General features: G+C 46.5%; 1 protein-coding gene across 1 annotated transcript in view; it reads left to right on the top strand.

The window, feature by feature from the left end:
* Nucleotides 1-20,248, top strand: part of NPC1 (NPC intracellular cholesterol transporter 1) — a 152,558-nt gene that overhangs the window by 42,472 nt on the left and 89,838 nt on the right. The window contains exons 2-3 of the mRNA XM_040354071.1: nt 13,981-14,103; nt 16,818-16,924. Coding sequence (XP_040210005.1) covers nt 13,981-14,103; nt 16,818-16,924 — 230 coding nt within the window. The remainder of the gene's footprint in view (nt 1-13,980; nt 14,104-16,817; nt 16,925-20,248) is intronic.

Raw genomic sequence — 20,248 nt, 5'->3', positions numbered from 1 at the left:
AGGGAGAAAACCCTCAGACATAATTCAGATTCATTATATAGTCTTTACCGTTCATTTCTATAAATATAACACTTCTTGTGTATAACAAAAAACATGTTTTCTTCACCACTTCCCATTTTGGTCCACACGGTTTTGAACACATTTTTACCCTAATTCTCTATTGACCTTTTCTTTACAGACCATGGTCATAGAGCACAGGGATCTTATTATTCAGTGCAACCTAAACGTCTGCAAAGCACATGCCTTGTAGAGTTATTCAATTCTAAGTGTCACATGCTCTGTGTGTTTTGCTCTTTAATAACCCCCTCTTCCCTTCTATAGCCTTACGGTAGAAGAGAAATGACATTCGGTCGGAATGCGTTGTGCTTTTAATCCCATATCTTTACCCTATTGAGATTATATTTACTCCATAAAATTCTGCATGTTGTTTGATGACTGCATACACAATGCTAATCTACCTCCTCAGTCAGCCAATAAGTGTGTATGCTTATACCTCGATCGTTCTTACAGATGATTGAGCTGAGCGGTAATTATTTTTGCTAGGCCCAGGTCTGCTGTAGAACAGGCTTGACCTCACATTTGTCACCCAGATATTACTGCTGTTGTCTGTCCACAATGGCAAAGTTCGAAACTGATGAGCATGTGTCATTGAACTTGATGAACAGGTCTGTGAACTTTCATAACATATACTTGGTTTGGTCCACCACCAGTTTTGAGGAAGTTTGTGTGTAGAGCTTTTCATTTTGGACCTCAACTCGCATGAAAGTCGGACCAGAGTACTACAGGGACTACGTTGAAATCGGCATGACTTGAAGTTGCACATATATGAATGGTTATCATTGGAAATCGTGGGGAACGACTTGTCATGCGACTTTACAGTCCCAAGTCGCATGACAAGTCGCACAAGTGTGAAAGGGGCCTCAGTCATTTAAAACTCAAAGAACATATCGCTGTCATTATGGCACGTACAGCTTGGGTTGTAGTTTAGTAAATCAGGCCTATTGCTGTGTTAACATTTGAGAATAGGTCCTTTTTAAGCGTATCTTTGCGCTCCCTAAACCCCCCCCCTCCCCCTTATTTCTTTCTCGTACATCACGGGACACAGAGCGGCATATTCATTACTAGTGGGTTATATGGAGTACCTTCAGGTGATGGACACTGGCAATCTCAAACAGGAAGTGCCCCTCCCTATATAACCCCCTCCCATAGGAGGAGTAGCTCAGTTTTTTCGCCAGTGTCTTAGGTGTTGGTGCACGTTGAGGCTGTGCCTGTAGTAGTCCTTGGGACCAGGGCCAGCTGACCGGATCCGTCCAAGGTGCTTCATAGCCAAAGTGGACGGTACCCGGGCCCCAATTCGTGGATGGGGTTTTGCCTATAATGCCTCTCCTTGGAGGGCTGGACCCTGGGTTCCAGGTCTGGTTTCTAACCTAGAGAATACCTGTTGCCAGTGGTGCTGTATAGGTCCAGGTTGTGGTGTTCTTTTAAGACCCCAGTCCCTGAAGGTCTATGACCATACCCACGGTGAAGGGTGAAGATTGGGCCTCTTGCAGAGCAATACCCTGCGGCGTGGAAAGGTAAGCAGGGGGCCTACGGAACTTGGTTTGTCAGTAGGCTTCCTACAGGGGATTCTTGGGCAGCCTATTTATGCCTCTGTGCATGGGCAAAGGAGAACCACAAAGTTTTCAAACGGGATGGCTCAAAACACCCAGGTATAGTTCCCCTGGCTGGGCTAGTAGGCTGCTGCTGCTTCTGTCACAAGGAGGGCCTTTTTTTGGGCAGGGTGTTCCACAGAGAAGGAACCATACCATTAGGGAGAAAGTTTAAAGCTTCCCTTTTACCTGTGTCTGCTGCTCCAGCGTCTAAGGTCCTGGTGTCTCCTCTCCACATGGCTTCCTGCTGCCCCTAGCGGCGTTTGACGCGCTTTTACTTATCTGTGCGCGTGCATACGCGGCGACGCCGCGGGGAGAGGGCGGTTGACGCCGGACGGCTCCTCCCCCCTGCACACAGGGAGGATAAATCCTGGAGGGCTGTTTAGTCTGTAAAGGCTGTGAGGGGACACGGAGCAGCGATGCTGGCTACAGCATAGGAAGGTTTGACAGAGCTTTCTGGCACAGTGACACCCGGTGGCAGTTGTGGGAAGTACACCTTACTAAGGAGCCTCTGGCTTAAAAATTTGCATTCAAGCCTGTGTACTAAGCAGCGCCTTTGAACACTTAGGGTGCTCACCTAGCCCAGCATTAGGGGGTCAATACCAGACAAAAAAAAAAAAAAAAAGATTTTTTCTGGTTGAAGCCCTTGGGGCTCAGTATTGATTTTCCCTTTTTATAGGTTATGGGAGGTTTGGAGTCCCTCTAACATTACCCTATCCTATTGTTTCACATTTATTTGATTATATGTGTATTTTCTCCAGCTATTACAGTCAGTTGTATACTAGCGGAGTGCCTCAGAATTTGTATATTATGGCTCCTAAGGGTGCAGGTAGCGCTAAGAACGCTAAAACGGTTAAAAAACCAAAAGGTTCTCCATCGGGCTCTGAGGATATCCAAAATCTAGTGGCCCCTACTACTCCGGAATGCCCGGAAGTTGTTGTCCTAGGTGAGCCATCAGGGTTGCTAGGTGCTATGGCTGGCCCTACTCAACCAGCTCCTTCCTATGTAACGGAAGAGATGTTAGCCTCCACCTTGGGTGGATTGGAAAGGAGGATGGCCGCTCTAATTACGGCATCTTTGGCAGGGAAGAAGCGGGTTAGATCCCCGTCTCCCAGGTCTGAGTCTCTGGAGGAGGATATCCTCTCCGACTGACGAATTGGAGGATCAAGGAGACCAGACAGAGGGAGGTCAGGATCACCTTGACCATTTAGGTTCTGAGGATTCTACAATAGAGGAACCTTTTTCAGCTTCTCACGCAGAAAGACTGTGGGTTCAGTCCCTAATGGATATGGTGCGGTTGGCTTTTAAGATACCTGTGCCTCAGCCTCTGGCCTCCGCGGTGTCCTCATTGGGCTCCCTGAAAGCGCCCCAAGCCAATTTGGTATTCCCGGTACATCCTTTGTTAAAGGACCTGATTTTTCAGGACTGGGCTAAGCCAGACAGGTAACCCTTAGAGGAAGAGTTTTCAAAGAGATGGGCTGTCCCTACTGTGGACGCAGCCATCTCATGTGTGAACAGATCTTTAACTTGTCCTGTAGAAAACTTGCAGGTGTTTAAGGATCCGGTTGATAAAACGCTTGGAAACATTACTTAACATTACTTAAGGCCTCCTTTACTTCAGCAGGGGCTGCTATTGGAGTGGCCCAAGCATTATCAGATAAGACTAAGCAAATGCTTAAACTTATCCCTGCCCAGATATACCCAGGGCTATACGCTTTACGGTGGATGCTATCAAGGACTCCATCCAGCAGGCGTCACGTTTATTCTTATTTCTAATCCATATGAGAAGGCTCTTATGGTTGAAGAATTGGGAGGCTGAGCCCCCGTGCAAAAAACTCCTGGTAGGGTTCCCTTCCATGGAGGACGTCTCTTCGGAGAAGACTTGGATAGATATATTCAGACTATATCAAGCGGCAAAAGCACTCTCTTGCCAGTCAAGAAGAAGGCCCGAGGGCCCGCATTTAGGCGCCAGCCCTCTCCGGGGCAGGGGCCCTCTAATACCAAACAGTATCGACGGCCTCCTGCAAGATCAGGCATTAACAATAAGCCGCAGGGCCAAGCCACTGGGGGCAAGAAGCAGTGGTACCGCAAGCCTGCGAAGCCAGCCCCCAAGTCGGCCCTATGAAGGGGCGCCCCCACCCACGATGGTGGGGGGGAAGGCTGCGTCTCTTTGCAGAGGTTTGGGAGGCCACCATTCCCGACTGCTGGGTACGGTCTTCCTTGACCACGGGCTACAAGCTAGAATTTCTAAAATTCCCTCCTCCTCATTACCAGGAGTCAAGAGTACCAGGCGACCCTGTGAAAGGAGCCGCATTGATGGCGGCATTGAATCATCTGCTATGCCAGAAGGTGATAGTAGAAGTACCAGTCCGGGAACAGGGATTGGGGTTCTACTCCAACCTGTTTATCATCCCAAAGCCCAACGGCGATGTCAGGCCAATTTTGGACTTAAAGGGAGTAAATGCGTACCTAAAGGTCCGCTCATTCCGGATGGAAACTATTCGGTCAGCTGTCGCCGTGCTCCAGAAGGACGACTTCATGGCGTCCATAGACATAAAGGATGCTTACCTTCATGTGCCAATTTTTCAGCCACATCAAGTATTTCTATGCTTCTCGGTGGCTCAGCGTCATTTCCAATTTGTGGCGCTCCCCTTCGGGTTGGCTACGGCCCCCCGGGTATTCACGAAGGTCCTAGCCCCAATCCTAGCCAATCTAAGGATCCAGGGGGTCACGGTCCTGGCTTACCTGGACGACCTCTTGGTCGTAGACCATTCGTCTCCTGGCCTGGAAAGAGCAGTGGCCCTCACGGTTCAGTACCTCGAGAGGTTCGGCTGGGTCCTAAATCGAGACAAGTCAGCATTCCTGCCCACAAGGCAGCTGGATTATCTCGGCATGAGATTGGATACAGAACAACAGAGGGTGTTTCTACCCCTATTAAAGGCCATCAAAGAGCTAATACAAATGGTTCTAAGCAAGAGAAGGCCAACTGTTCGCCTAGGTATGCGGCTACTAGGCAAGATGGTGGCCACATTCGAGGCGGTTCCGTACGCTCAGAGCCACACTCGCATCCTGCAGGCAGCCATCCTGTCAGCCTGGCGCAAGAGGCCTCAGGCCTTAGAAATTCCTTGGCCACTCTCACCAAGAGTGCGGCAAAGTCTAGCTTGGTGGTTAAACCCTCAGAATCTCCTGAAGGGAAAGACTTTCAGTCCTGTGACCTGGAAGATAGTAACCACAGACGCCAGCCTGATGGGCTGGGGAGCAATTTTGGATGGTTGCACTCGCCAGGGCTCTTGGGCAGCGGCAGAGAAGCAGTTGCCCATCAATATCTTGGAGCTCAGAGCTGCTCGACTAGCCCTCAGGGCTTGGACGTCCAAACTACAAGGGTTCCCGGTGAAAATACAATCGGACAATGCCACGGCGGTGGCATATATATAAATCACCAAGGGGGAACCAAGAGTCAAGCCGCTCAGAAAGAAGTGAGCTTGATTTTCTTGTGGGCAGAAGCCCATGTGCCCTGCATATCGGCTATATTCATTCCCGGAGTCGACAACCTACAGGCGGACTTCTTAAGTCGCCAGACTCTGTTGCCGGGGGAGTGGTCTCTGCATCCACAGGTCTTTCAGACACTCTGCCAGAAATGGGGAGTGCCGGACGTGCATATCATGGCATCGAGACTGAACAAGAAGCTAGACAGGTTCATGTCCCGCACAAGGGATCCCAGGGCCTGCGGAACCGATGCGTTAGTTTGCCCTTGGCATCAGTTCAAACTTCTTTATGCATTTTCCCCGCTCCAGTTACTACCCCGCCTGCTGCGCAGGATCAGGGTGGAGCACATACCAGTCTTCCTGGTAGCTCCAGCATGGCCCAGAAGGGCATGGTATTCACTAATCCTGAAGATGGTAGTGGGAGACCCTTGGACTCTTCCTCTACGGCCAGTACTGCTATCGCAAGGTCCGATCCTCCACCCTGCCTTACGGCATCTAAATTTGACGGCCTGGAAGCTGAATCCCTGATTCTCAGGGGTAGAGGTCTGTCTCAGAAAGTAATCTCTACCCTAATCAGAGCCAGGAAACCGGTCTCTAGGGTGATTTATTACAGGGTCTGGAAGGCCTATGTAGGCTGGTGTGAGTCCAAGTTATGGCTTTCTCGTAAGTTTACCATCGATAGAGTATTACGTTTTCTCCAGCTAGGAGTGGGTAGAGGACTGGCATTAAGCACAATCAAAGGACAGATTTCAGCTTTGTCAGTATGGTTTCAGCGGCCGCTGGCCACCCACTCGCTGGTTAAGACCTTCATTCAAGGGGTCTTGCGTATTAATCCTCCAGTTAAATCCCCGCTTTGTCCGTGGGATTTAAATCTTGTTCTGTCAAGTTTACAGAAACAACCTTTTGAGCCGTTGGCTGAAATTCCTTTGGTTTTACTGACAAGGAAGTTAGTATTTTTGGTCGCCATAGTTTCCGCCAGAAGAGTATCGGAACTGGCAGCCTTATCCTGTAAGGAACCATATCTTATTTTACATAAGGACAAGGTCGTTCTCCGCCCTCATCCTTCCTTCCTACCAAAGGTTATATCCAGTTTTCATCTAAACCAGGATTTGGTATTACCATCCTTCTTTCCTAAACCTACTTCCAGAAAGGAAGGGTTGCTGCATACCTTGGATATTGTCAGGGCCATGAAGGCCTATCTTAAAGCTACAGAGAAGATCCGGAAAACAGATGTGTTGTTCATTTTACCGGATGGGCCCAAGAAGGGGCAGGCAACTGCAAAATCCACCATCTCGAGGTGGATTAAACCGTTAATCACTCAGGCCTACGGCTTGAAGGGGTTGCCTCCTCCGTTATCATTAAAGGCTCATTCTACTAGGGCCATGGGCGCCTCCTGGGCAGCACACCACCAGATCTCTATGGCTCAAGTTTGCAAGGCGGCAACCTGGTCTTCTGTCCACACGTTTACAAGGTTCTACCAGTTGGACGTAAGAAGGAATACTGATGCAGCCTTTGGGCAGGCAGTGCTGCGGGCTGCAGTTTGAGACCCTCGGATTCCGGGGGCTCCCTTTTTGAGTAAAATTTAAAATTTAAATTTATTTTTCTCAACTAAGTTGGATTTATTATGATTTGAGTATATCTCTAAATTAAATCCTTTTGTCTTGGGAAGATGTCTCCCTCCCCTCATTGTAAGCATTGCTTTGGGACATCCCACATAGTAATGAATATGCCGCTCAGTGTCCCGTGATGTACGAGAAAGAAAAAGGGATTTTTAATACAGCTTACCTGTAAAATCCTTTTCTTGGAGTACATCACGGGACACAGAGCTCCCACCCCTCTTATGGGGACCATTTTGGGAGGCATACTGCTTGCTACAAAACTGAGGTACTCCTCCTATGGGAGGGGGTTATATAGGGAGGGGCACTTCCTGTTTGAGATTGCCAGTGTCCATCACCTGAAGGTACTCCATATAACCCACTAGTAATGAATATGCCGCTCTGTGTCCCGTGATGTACTCCAAGAAAAGGATTTTACAGGTAAGCTGTATTAAAAATCCCTTTTTTATATTTTTTACCCCCCACTTGGTTGTGACATGGCAACGCATTCAAGGGACTCGCCCACCCAGTGGTTCCAGCGCTGTCCTGCTGAGGTCTACATCTTTTCTGACCCCCCTCAGTCCCGCCATTATCTTCTGTGATGTCATTGGTAAGCTGCCGGCCCTTCCGTGTTAGGCCTGCAGCTTCCTGATGACGCACCCTCCTGGGATATGTGACCTACACATCCCAGGAGGTGGAACGGGCAGAGTGCACATCGTTTGCCTAGGGCAGTGGTCTGCAAACAGCGGCCATTTACTTGCCTTTATCCAGCCCTTGGGACACTATTCCGCTCCATTGACGCCATCGATGGGACTCTATTCTGCCCACTGATGCCAGAGCATCTTTAAAGTCTGAAGGATAGTAAACCCGGACTTTTTCTTTTTTTTTCTTTTTTTTCTTTTTCCGAAAGTTTAAGGACTCCTGGCCTAGGCTTGGGGGGCGGGACAGGCCATTGTTTAACAAACAAAAAAAACGAATTAAGGGACAAAAGTGCTTGATTTCTTCAGTGGAAGGGTGGATGGGAGGCAACATGCCCTCGAGGGTGAAGAGCCTCTTTAAGACCAAGGCCTCTGTTCTAGGAAATCAGGAACATTCTTGGTATTCTATGGGTGCGTTTTTTTAATTTCAATAAAAAAAAAAAAGAAAATTGTATGCTACTGCCCACGACAATGAACCAATCGCATATCATACCTGTTTTTCCTAGCAGAGCTTTTAAACACCTAAAGGTAGCTGCCGGCCATACATCTGTTTATCTCCTCATGGCTGTGTTTACAAATGGTTAGAAGACCTTGGATGTTCCTGCTACTGAAGGGTTGTTTGGGTCCAGAAGTGCACTGCTCTTATCGGCTGTTGCTTAATGGCTTATCAAGATAATGCCGCTTATCTAGGGCAAAGTAAGTTATGTATTTGGCTTACATAGTTTGCATGCCATTTGTATTGACAGGATTTGGAGCATCTCTAATTGTATTTGGACCCAAACCAACAGTAGTTTGAAGATTTGTCTTCCCCCCCCCCCCCCCCCTTTTTTTTTTTTTTGGCGTTCTGTAGCGTTTAGCAAAATACACAGTCCAGTCCTCCAAGTTCTAAATGGGTCTACCTAGGGGCAAGTAATCCGGTAAAGCTAGGTCAGGTCAGAATTAAATTACGGAGAGTGTATGAGGAGTGTACAACTTCTTCATACTGTCCTTTGCCTAGATATCGTATTTGCTGAATGGATGAACTTGATAGATGAAGGTTCCATCCCTGCCTATGTATTTGTTCATGCTGCAGTATTTTCAGGAGTTCTTGCACTGGGCATGATTTATACAAATATGCCCATGTGTTGTGTTGCCCACATCTGTAAATAGTTAGGGGTCGTCAAACTTAAAAAAAAAAAAAAAAAGAAGGGGGCCAGTTTGCTATATTTCATACTTTAAGGGGGATGGACTGTGGTCAGTGGGAGCAGAAAATTCCCACAGAATCTGGAATAAACAATGCCCCATTGTTGGTGTCGGTGGGTGGCATGGTGCCCCATTGTTGGTGTCGGTGGGTGGCATGGTGCCCCATTGTTGGTGTCGGTGTGTGGCATGGTGCCCAATTGTTGGTGGTATAGTACCCCATTGTTGGTGTCAGTGGGTGGCTTAGTGCCCAAAGGGCCACATCTGGCCCACGGGTTGCAATTTGGAGACCACTGGTTTAGGCTGATCCAGTGTCGGAAGCCTCAACCATACAAAGTAAACTTATTATGAACTAATTAATAACATGTTGGCTTCTTTAAAAGGCACATGTGAAAATGAGCAGTACATGCAGAGATATAAGCATCTATATACAGTATATGCAAAGCTTTGATTCAGCTCATTCTTCTTACCGGGCCTCTCTTATTGGCCAATTAATGTGAAAAGCATCCTGTTGGCCATCCTGTTGGTATATTTAAATTTGCTAGTACATCTTTGGCAGCCCTTCCCCCAGACTGACAATGCTGCTGTCTGAGGGTGCCCCCTATGTGCCTTCATCTAGAATGGGGGCACTCTATATCTGGTGACCTGGCTAGTAACACATCTCCTGTATTGGGGGCTCTTGTACACACAACTAGATTGACCACCAGCCACTGCAAAACGCTGCAAAAATGGCGCCACGATTTTGCTGTGCTCTCCTGCTGGCAGTCAAAACATTCTTATCCTGCAATTTTTCTTTGTTCAGGAGAGGGAGGTTGAACCTCCCGTAGCTGCAGCAGACTCGACTCTTGTAAAAGCCTGTGTACATGGACAGATAGGCTTTTATAGTGTTGAGTTTAGAAAAAAAAAAATCCCAAATCTCCTAAACTCAAGTTTTAGAAGCCGAGTCCTTTTAAGTGGGGAAAAAGCTTAAAATAAACAAACTAATGCAGCCACCGCATCCTATGGATTGGTAAGCTGCAATATATAAAATTTTTGGTATTGTATAAATACTTTTTTAATACATTTTTGTGGGTGTATTAATAATAATAATAATAATAATAATATATTATTATTTATTTTTAAGCAGCACCAGGCTATTGGAAAGCCTTGGATTTTTTTTTGTTTTTATCACACAACACAAATGCAAAACTGTCATATTGATTAACCGATAAGCCATACATTATTGCTTAATGTTTATTAGCTGAATAGCTTAGACATTTAACTGCTGACACATAGAGATTGTTGTACGTCTGTCGCAGTTCCTGATTCTTAGTACATCCTTTCCCATTGCTAGGGTAGTGTTCAGCGTGAAAAAAGATAAGGACAAGTGTGAAAACTGTAGCTGCCCTTTATTACATTTTCTATGTTTGCATGCGATTGCACGTTTGGGGTTTTAAATGGAGGAAGCAGGATCCTGCTGGATGTAATTTATATTATATTATGCTGCATTGTGTACAGAACAAGCTGGAAATGCTGATGCCTCTCATTATACACTCCTAGTATTGGCAAATTAGGCCTAAACGGGCTTTTTTTTTTCATGACCATCCCATGTTGGGCATACTGTACCCCCATCGTGCTCTAATATTAATTGGGGCTTTGAGACTTTTTCAGAAACATAGTAGTAAGAAATGTCAAATTCCAAAAGTTGGAACCCCGAAAAGTAACAGAGAAAAAAGGCCCCTTTCACACTTGTGCGACCTGAAAGTCGTGTGATTTCGCTGCATTTTATTTTTTTGCCACAATTTTGATGCGACTTGAAGCAATGCCTGTGTAAACTTGAAGTCCATGGACCTCAAGTCACAACAGTCGGACCAAAGTAATGCAGGAACTACTTTAAAGTCGCACGGATATGAATGGTACTCATTGGAAATCATGGGGTACAATTTGTCATGTGACTTTGTAGTCCCAAGTCGCACAAGTGTGAAAGGGACCTAAGAACAAAATGCAATGATTTTCAATTCTCATAAAACCATATTTTAATAGATGTATAGATCGGTGAACCTCTGTCCATCTTTACTTCTGAGACACTGACTCTCTAAGATGCTCTTTTTTTTTTTATACCCAGTCATGATGCTGATCTGTTGCCAATTAACCTAATTAGTTAGCTCTTCCTTGTTAGTACCACTTGGGCCCCCTTCACACCGGCGCTCTGATCGGGTCCACTTGTCAGTTTTTCAGGCGGACCTGATCAGACCGACCGTTCACCTCTATCAGGGGTGACATGTCCGCTGACATCGCCAATATCCGATCCTGACCGTGAAATCCAGTCAGAAGACCCCATTTTCCATCCGTCTAGTGCAGGGGTCCTCAAACTTTTTAAACAGGGGGCCGGTTCACTGTCCCTCAGACAGTTAGAGGGCCAGACTATAAAAAAAACACTATCAACAATTTCCTATGCACACTGCACATATGTTATTTTGAAGTGAAAAAACAAAATGGGAACAAATACAATATTTAAAATGAAGAACAAGTAAAGTTAAACCAACAAACTTACCAGTATTTCAATGGGAACTTTGGGCCTGCTTTTGGCTAATGAGATGGTCAATGTCCCTCCTCACCATTGCAAGCCCCTCACGATCATCGCAACCCTCCCCCTTCATCATTATAAGCCCCTCATTGCAACCCCCCCTCACAATCATTAATTGCAACCGATCATGATCATTGCAAGCCCCCCCACCTCACCCTCATTACATCATCAGCCCCTCATTGCAACCCCCATCATCATCATCTCATCATCAGCCCCCCACCATCATTATCATTTAATCATCAGCCCCCCTTACCATCACAAGCCCCCCCCCCCCCCTCCCTCCCTTACCATCGTAGGCCCCTCACAGCACTTTCTCCTTAGACCCCTTTCACACTGGGGCGTTTTTCGGGCATTTTTTAGGCGCTTTGGCGTTTAAAAAAAGCCTGTAAAGCGCCTGAAAGAAGCCTCATCTGCAATCCCAATGTGAAAGCCCAAGTGCTTTCAGAGGCCTTTCACACTGCCAGCGCCCGAAAAACGCTGGTAAAGCGCTGCTAAGACCCCTTTCACACTGAGGCGCTTTTCAGGCGCTTTGGCGTTAAAAAAAGCTTCCTCAATGGGAAGGGGGCTTTAGGAGCGGTGTATTAACCGCTCCTAAAGCGCTGCAAAGAAGCTGCATGCAGGACTTTTTTTGACGCCCTGCCAGCTCAGCGCCTCAGTGTGAAAGCACTCAGGCTTTCACATTGGGATTGCAGATGCAGCTTCTTTCAGGCGCTTTTTTTAACGCTAAGACCACTTTTTACACTGGGGTGTTTTTCAGGCGCTTTAGTGTGAAAGCACTCGAGCTTTCACATTGGGATTGCAGATGCAGCTTCTTTCAGGCGTTTTACAGGCGCTTTTTTTAACGCTAAAGCGCTTGAAAAATGCCCCAGTGTGAAAGGGCCCTTACTGTGCCACTGCTCACTGCACTGCTGTGACGGTCCCGCTGTGTCACGAAGCTCACAGTGTTGGTAACAGTTCTGGCGCGCTGTGATAAATGTCCCGCCCTCCTCCTCCCAGACCAGCTTGTGTGATAGACAGAACACTGGCTCTATCACACAAGCTAGTCTAGGAGGAGGAGGAGGGCGGGACATTTATCACAGCGCGCCCGAACTGTTAACACTGTCATCTCCGCGACACAGCGGGATCGCTGTGTTACAACCTGCAGTCTAACCGGCGTTGCCTGACAGGGTCGGGTGGGCCGGTTACAAGTCCTCCATGGGCCGCATGTGGCCCGCGGGCCGTAGTTTGAGAACCCCTGGTCTAGTGGATCAGATGAAAACGGACAGGCGGTCCATTTTCATCCGATTTCCCATAGAGGAGAGCAGGGCTCTGACAGATCTGTCCCTGCACAGTGAGTGGAGACGGACCTGTAATCCACCCGGCTCAGCGGGGATCAGCGGATCGATTTCCTCCACCCCCCCCCCCTTCTGCTGAGCAAGCGGAATCCAATTAACGGACAAGCCCCTTACTTTGTCAGCTTTTAGTTGCCCTGTCCCAACTTTGAGACGTGTTACTGCCATCGATTTCAAAATTACCTTAATTTTCTTTCTTAAAGCGGAGTTCCACCCAAAAGTGGAACTTCCGCTTAATCCACTCCTTGCCCCCTTACATGCCACATTTGGCATGTAATTTTCTTGGGGGGGGGAGTGGGGGCTTCATGAGGAATGGGACTCTCTGTCCCACTTCCTCCTTCCGCCCAGGGACCACTAAAGCGATACGTTATATCGCCTTTTAGCGGCCCCTCACTGTAGGCGATCACCTGGTCCCTCCCTGTAGGCGATCACCTGGGACACGTGACCGGTCCCAGGCGAACGCCTGTCCTATCGGGGAGCGCTGCGCCGTTCGCGCATGCGCAGTGGGTGCCTGGCCATGAATTCGAAAGCTGTCATGGCCGGGTGCCCACAGTTGCAGTGGAGGCGCCTGCGGTGAAGGGGGGGGGGGGGGGGCAGAACGAAGCTCCCAGCGACACGTCGCTGGACCGGGGAACAGGTAAGTGTATGTTTATTAAAAGTCAGCAGCTACACTTTTTGGAGCTGCTGACTTTTAATAAACATAAAAAAAAGCTGGAACACCCCTTTAAAAAGGTACAATTTCTCAGTTTTTAAACATTTAAATATTTTCTGTTGAGCACAAAATACTGGTTTATGAGATTTGCAAATCATTGCATTCTGTTTATGTTGATTTTACACAACGTCCCAACTTTTTTGGAATTGGGGTTGCACAAGGCTGCAAACTTGCTTACAGTAACTTTTAACTTTACGGTTTCATTGAGCGACTTTAGGGATCGCTATACTTCGGCATTTTGACACCACTGCTACATGTGTCCTACACAACCGCCATTGCGTGATTTGCAGCTGTACTGCCCGCCCCCCTTCTCCCCTTACCCAATCACAGAACGCTTTGCATTCTGTGAAGCCAGTCACATAATTCAAAACTTTCTGTGAATGAGAAGGGATATGGCGGGTCAGGCAAAACGGTTGCTTTGTAGGAGTTATCTCTCCTTTTTGGAGCTCTGAAGTATATCAAATGCTATACTATTGGTGCTCCAAGAAGCAGTAAATTGTAAACCAATGAGAGTGATCCAAGAGGTGGCATACACCTCCTTGCACCCTACTCCTTGGCATCGTATGGCTACAGATGTAATATTTTATCACTCTCACAACCTGGTATCTCATAAACAAATGTATAGTTTTTATTTAGCCTTCAATTCAGATACTTTCCTATTGCCACATGGGAAAAAAAAAAGTTGCTGCCATCAGTATTATGACGAATAAAATCTGGCTACTTCTGTAAGGGTTTTATTAAAGTAAGCTTCTTTTCATATTTTAGGTTTCTTCCCAGCACTGTGTCTGGTATGGGGAATGTGGGCAAGCAGAAGGAGAGAAGCGGTACAACTGTGAATACCTCGGCCCTCCAATACCCTTACCTGAAGCCGGTCATGAATTACTACAGGTATGATGTTTTATTCTTCTTTTTTCTTTTTTTTTTTTTTTTTTTTTACTTTCCTCCAACGTAATTTTTTTTATTTGGATGTATGCCGTGATTGTCGGTCCATTCGGTGTGAAAAAAATCAAGTGTTCATAATAATACCTCTGATATTTAGCCACAGACGCAGACTTTGTAGCTTGGCCAAATTGCCCAGCGCTGAGCTGCATCACCCATTCATTGGAAGACCACAAATGTCCTGATTAACAGGAAAATGGAATCCTTTTAGGTCTTAGTTTTCCAGTCATTGGGTTTTCTAGAGGAATCCTTGACTTTTGAGGCCAACGGAGGTCAATGTGAATATGCAACTGCTAGGATGGACCTGTACTAGGGTTGCACCAATACCGGTATCTGTGCCCCTACAGAGTATTTGCATTCGTACTCGTGCAAATGCTCCAATACCCGAAACTGATACGTTTGCGGTGCAATTTGAGCCCGTTAAATGAATTGGCTTAAATTTTACTGTAAAGAATTGCATGCAATTTGAACAGTAATGCGGTGCAGTACCTGTCCGAATTGCATGCTGTTACCTGTACTGCTCATGTGTGAACCCAGTATAGAAGGACAGGGAATCGCTATCTAAGTGCAGCAATGGGCAAACCATTTATTTAAAAAAAAGTCATAACAACTTGCATATGTCGCATGTCAAATCTGAATCTGTACACCGTGTCCCTGTCCTGGGGGACCCCGCCGATGATGGGGGGAAAACCATGGACGCTTGCAATGCTCACAGGGCTGGAGGAGATGTAGAAAGTTAACGGGACCCTTGTAAACCAGCTTGGAGTGCACACTTGGGTATAGGGCAGAAGCGATATCAGCTTGGGCGAGGACCACCTATACATGTCTTCCATCTCTGTGAGTACCGCAAGCTGCCGTAGTTATCCATCATCGGCGGGACGGGGACACTATGACCATGTAGCTTTGGATTTGATATATTGCAGCTATGTACTTTTAGTACTTTTTGAGTCGTTATAAAAAAAAAAAATCATGAACTGTTTGCCTATTGCTGCTTTTTAAATGGCGTTTCTTTGTCTTTTTTTTCTATACTGGGGTCTTACAGGAGCAGTGGGGGAAACCACATATGATTCGAACAGGAATTTCACCTCATTCCTGATTTAACTCGTATGCAATTCTTTGCAGTGCGATTTGAGCCCATTCATTTTGTATGGGCTCAAATTTGTACCGCATCGGTATTTGGTATCTGCGAGTTCTTGACCAAATGTATCGGTACTCATCTGTAAAACCCTGGTATCGGTGCAACCCTAATCTTCAGTCTCACAATGACCCCATTGGTATATGTATGTGATCATCAGATGTATGCGTTTTTTAATATACCGCATGTATTCGCTCTCATTTGGCTTTCATTCTGGAAGGCTGAATCTGTTCCAGATCAGACTGTCAAAGCATGGGTATGTTGACCTCTAGTTTGATTTATGTGTTTGTCTTGCCCAACTTCTGATGACGGTGTGGAATTCCTCCTGCATACAATGACGCACAGCCTTTCCCAAGCGGGGTTTCTCCAGAGGTTGCCAGTGGTTCCTTGGGCAATGGTCAATGCCTGCCTCTTAGATGAGTAACCACGGACACCAGTGATCTTTTTGGCCTTCTGTAAGGGAGGGGTGTTATTTCCAATGACCACAGATGTAAGGAGCATTCTTCCCAGTAACCGCCATGCTAATGTACTGTGATCTTTAGGCAGCCCCCCTGTCGAGCAATTTTCGGCTCCCGGCGAGCTGGCAAAGACGTATCTGCCACAAGGAAACGGTGAATATTGCAATCAGCTGGTAGCAATAATTGCACCTGAATCTGGCAGGCTGGTTATACCCAAGTTGATTGATCGATCAACTTGGTACATTCAGCCTGCCCAAACACAGTTTGAATTTTGGACGGTTCCTGCTGAACTGGCTGAGATTCCAAATATCTATGGCCGACCTTAAAGGGGTTGTAAAGATTTGCATTTTTTCACCTTAATGCATTAAGGTGAAAAAACATCCGATGCTTACAAGCCCCCCCAGCCCTCCAGCCCCCCGGTTTACTTGCCTAAGCCCTCGAAAGTCCCGCGTTGTGAATGCGCTGACTACTGGCCCAGTCTTCTCAACTGTTCTCGGCTCTTCATTGGAGATTGATGGCAGCACAGCCATTGGCTCCTGCTGCTGTCAATCTAATCAATGACTTGCTGCGCCGGGGGGGGGGCGGGGCCGAGTGATACAGTGGCGAGTATAGCCGCCACTGTATCACACGGGAGCACGCCCGCTATCTAGCCCCTTTGGGAGAGCGCTTCCCAGAACGGTGGTTAGCTCTTGCGGGGAGGAGCCGAGACAGCTGCCGAGGGACCCCAGAAGACTAGGTTTGGGGCCACTCTGTGCAAAAGGAGCTGCACAGTGGAGGTAAGTATGGCATGTTTTTTTTTTTTTAAATAACCTTTACAACCCCTTTTAATTGTAGTAATTATAAGTGGGGTTTCCCTGAGCCTGGAACAGGGGTTCCTCCATGTTGTTATAAAGGAAATGTGATGTAGAAGTACAGACAATCTATTTCAGTTTGTCGGTTATTATAAGAGTGGAGATGTCATCTAAGGAGTCATATATTTGAAGCTGTTGTGAAATCGCTGTCCTTTGTCCAGCTGTTCTAGTTCAGCAATCACTGTGTCACCGCAACCTTTTTGTTTTTATTTTCTGCAGCAACTGTGCCCATCCTTGTACTATGGCAATGTCAGCGTGTGCTGTGATGCCCAACAGCTCAATACGCTAAACAAAAACCTACAGCTTCCTCTGCAGTTTCTTTCAAGGTATGTATGGGAGGTAACTAACCACCTATCAGAAATCGGCTGGAAGTGTTGCACAATGTTAAATTGGTAGATAAAGAACTAATATGAGGGTTCATTGGAGCTTAAAGTGAATAAACAAAAATGACATATACTGTATGCTTCATGCTTCATGTTTCAGTTTCTTAGGCTGCTTATTTACGCTGGCCGCTAGGTGGCGCTTCCATAGATTTATGCGAGGAATATGCAAATGAGCTAGATACGCCGATTCAGAGACATAAGTCCTGCCGGCGCATTTTTTTACGTCGTTTACGTTCGTTTTTTTCCGGCGTATAGTTACCCCTGCTATATGAGGCGTATCTTATGTTGAGTATGGCCGTCGTTCCCGCGTCGAGTTTTGAAAATTTTACATCGTTTGCGTAAGTCATTCGCGAATAGGGCTGGACGTAATTTACGTTCACGTCGAAAGCAATGACGATTTGCGGCGGAATTTTGAGCATGCGCACTGGGATTTTTTCACGAACGGCGCATTCGCCGTTTGTAAAAAAAAACGTCATATACGCGGGGTCACAGTTAATATACTTAAAACACGCCCACATCATCCACATTTGAATTAGGCGGGCTTACGCCGACACAGATACGTTACGCCGCCGTAACTAAGGGCACAAGTTGTTTCTGAATACAGAACTTGCGCCCTAAATTACGGTGGCGTAACGTATCTCCAGGGCGGACAGATAGACCATTCTATCTGAATCTACCCCTATGTCTCTAGCTTCCAGTGGCCAGCTATTTCCCTGGAACATACACATCTAAAGGGTGCCCGGGAATATGTTCTTTCACTCTGGCTCAAGCCGTACTGGGACAGGCGGCACTGCAAGAAACCATGAGAGATATAGTTTTGCAATTGTCAGGAAGCTGATGCATCAAACCTTGCTGGCTTTTAAGAAGAGCTATGGTAAAAATAAAAAAAACAGCATTTGCAGATACAGGGATTGACTTGGGATATGCACACATTTTCAAAGTGAGAAACAATATTTCCACAGTACTAATAAGGATTGTGATTAATGCTTTTTATAAACTTATTAGTTTTGTACTCCTTTAATTGGAACATGACAAAACACGTTTGCAGATGAGAACATTTAGTGAGATGGACCACCATTTTAAAATGGTACAGGGATGGTCCTGGGAGAAAAAGCTGCTATCCCTGTGCCCTTTTAAAATGATGGCCCAGACTCGTATGGTTAGGATGTAGGAAAACTGCTGTCTTGATCTGCTGAATTGGCCCTCCTATATTGGGCCATTTGTTTGAGTTGTTGCTTAGTGATTTTAAATTCTCATGTATTTATTTTTATCTAAAAATAACAAACCTGTTTATACTTACCTGCTCTGTTACAGTGTATTTGCACAGAGTTAGCTGAGTCACAGCTCTGTGTGTCCATCCAGACATGGAGCACCAGTTTGGCACAGCCCCCCTCTCTCTCCTGATTGGCTAACTGACTTTGACAACAGCAGGCACTAAGGGCGAATCAGGAGGAGATTCCCGTATGGCCGAGGCACTCGTGGACATCGCTGGAGAGAGATGGGGCTCAGGTAAGTATTGGAGGGTGCTGAGGAGGCTGCTACACACAGAAGGTTTTTTTATCTTAATGCATAGAATGCATTAAAGCGGAGTTCCGCTCGTCGGAACCCCCCCCCCCGGTGCCACAATTGGCACCTTTCAGGGGGAGGGGGGTGCAGTTACCTGTCTACGACAGGTATTTGCACCCACTTCTGGGGGCAGAACATCAGTTTCCATCGTGTTCTGGGAAACGCATGGCTCACACATGTGCAGTAGGGAACCGGGCAAGGAAGCCGCAACGCTTTACTTCCTGGTTCCCTCATCGCTGATGGCGGTGGGGGCAGCCAAGAGACGAGCGATTGCTCGCCTTCGGCTGCCGACGTCGCTGGACTGCAGGACAGGTAAGTGTCCATTTATTAAAAGTCAGCAGCTGCAGTATTTGTAGCTGCTGACTTTTAATATTTGTTTTACGGCAGAGCTCCACTTTTAAGATAAAAAACTGACTTTACAACCACTTTAAGCTCCCAAATGTACTAAGTTAATTTCCTTGTGTTTCAGTGTTGGCTTTTAAAAGACCCAAACCCAATCGTAGTAACTTGGTATTTTCTTTCTGCTGGTGTTCAGCATTATAAACTAAATAAAGTTGTTTTAAGTTTTTTTTTTTATTAAGATTTAGTTACTAAACCCACAACAGTAAAAATCTGTCTGTATATGCAGTAAAGCATTATACTCACTGTGGAACCTAAGGGATTAATACTCTGCATTGTGTAAAAAGGCTTTTTCAGCCTGTCTTCTCTGATCCTCCCCTTCTTTTACTGTCCCCTAATCATTTCCCGATAGAACAGAGGCTAGGGGACAAAGTGCACATGCTCAGTTTGGTGTATATTACCAGAGCTTTTTTGTTTTTTTCTTGGGAGAGTGCATGTGATCAGCACAGGGTCAATCCGCACTGGCTAGACAGAGGGATCCTGAAGCCTCATAGGACAGTCAGGGCACTCCTACAATCTTTAACCAGACACTGATAGAAGTCATAAGACTGCTGTATACTGCTGATGAGAAAAGGTATTTGGCAGTTTAATATTTACTAAAACTATTGCATCTGTGGGAGGCCAGATATAGTTATGCAGGGTCCTGGGTTTAGTAACACTTTGTTTATAAATGATCTTTAACCACTTCCCGACCTCCTCATGTACATTTACGTCGGCAGAATGGCACGGACAGGCACAATCACGTACCTGTACGTCCTCTGCTAGACGTGGGTGGGGGGTCCGATCGTACATGCGGTGGTCGGGTTCCCTCGGGGAGCGATCCGGGACGACGGCGCGGCTATTTGTTTTTAGCCGCTCCGTCGCGATTGCTCCCCGGAGCTGAAGAACGGGGAGAGCCGTGTGTAAACACAGCTTTCCCGTGCTTCACTGTGGCGGCGCATCGATCGGGTGATCCCCTTTATAGGGGAGACTCGATCGATGACGTCATTCCTACAGCCACACCCCCCTACACTAGTAAACACATACACAGTGATCCCTAAATGTTACAGCGCCCCCTGTGTTTAACTCCCAAACTGCAACTGTCATTTTCACAATAAACAATGCAATTTAAATGCATTTTTTGCTGTGAAAATGACAATGGTCCCAAAAATGTGTCAAAATTGTCCGAAGTGTCCGCCATAATGTCGCAGTCACGAAAAAAATCGCTGATCGCCGCCATTACTAGTAAAAAAAATAAAAATGCAAAAAAACTATCCCCTATTTTGTAAACGCTATAAATTTTGCGCAAACCAACCGATAAAC

Source organism: Rana temporaria, chromosome 5 (genome assembly GCF_905171775.1).
Source record: "Rana temporaria chromosome 5, aRanTem1.1, whole genome shotgun sequence".
NCBI lineage: Eukaryota > Metazoa > Chordata > Amphibia > Anura > Ranidae > Rana > Rana temporaria.
This window is presented reverse-complemented; position numbering and strand designations above follow the sequence as displayed.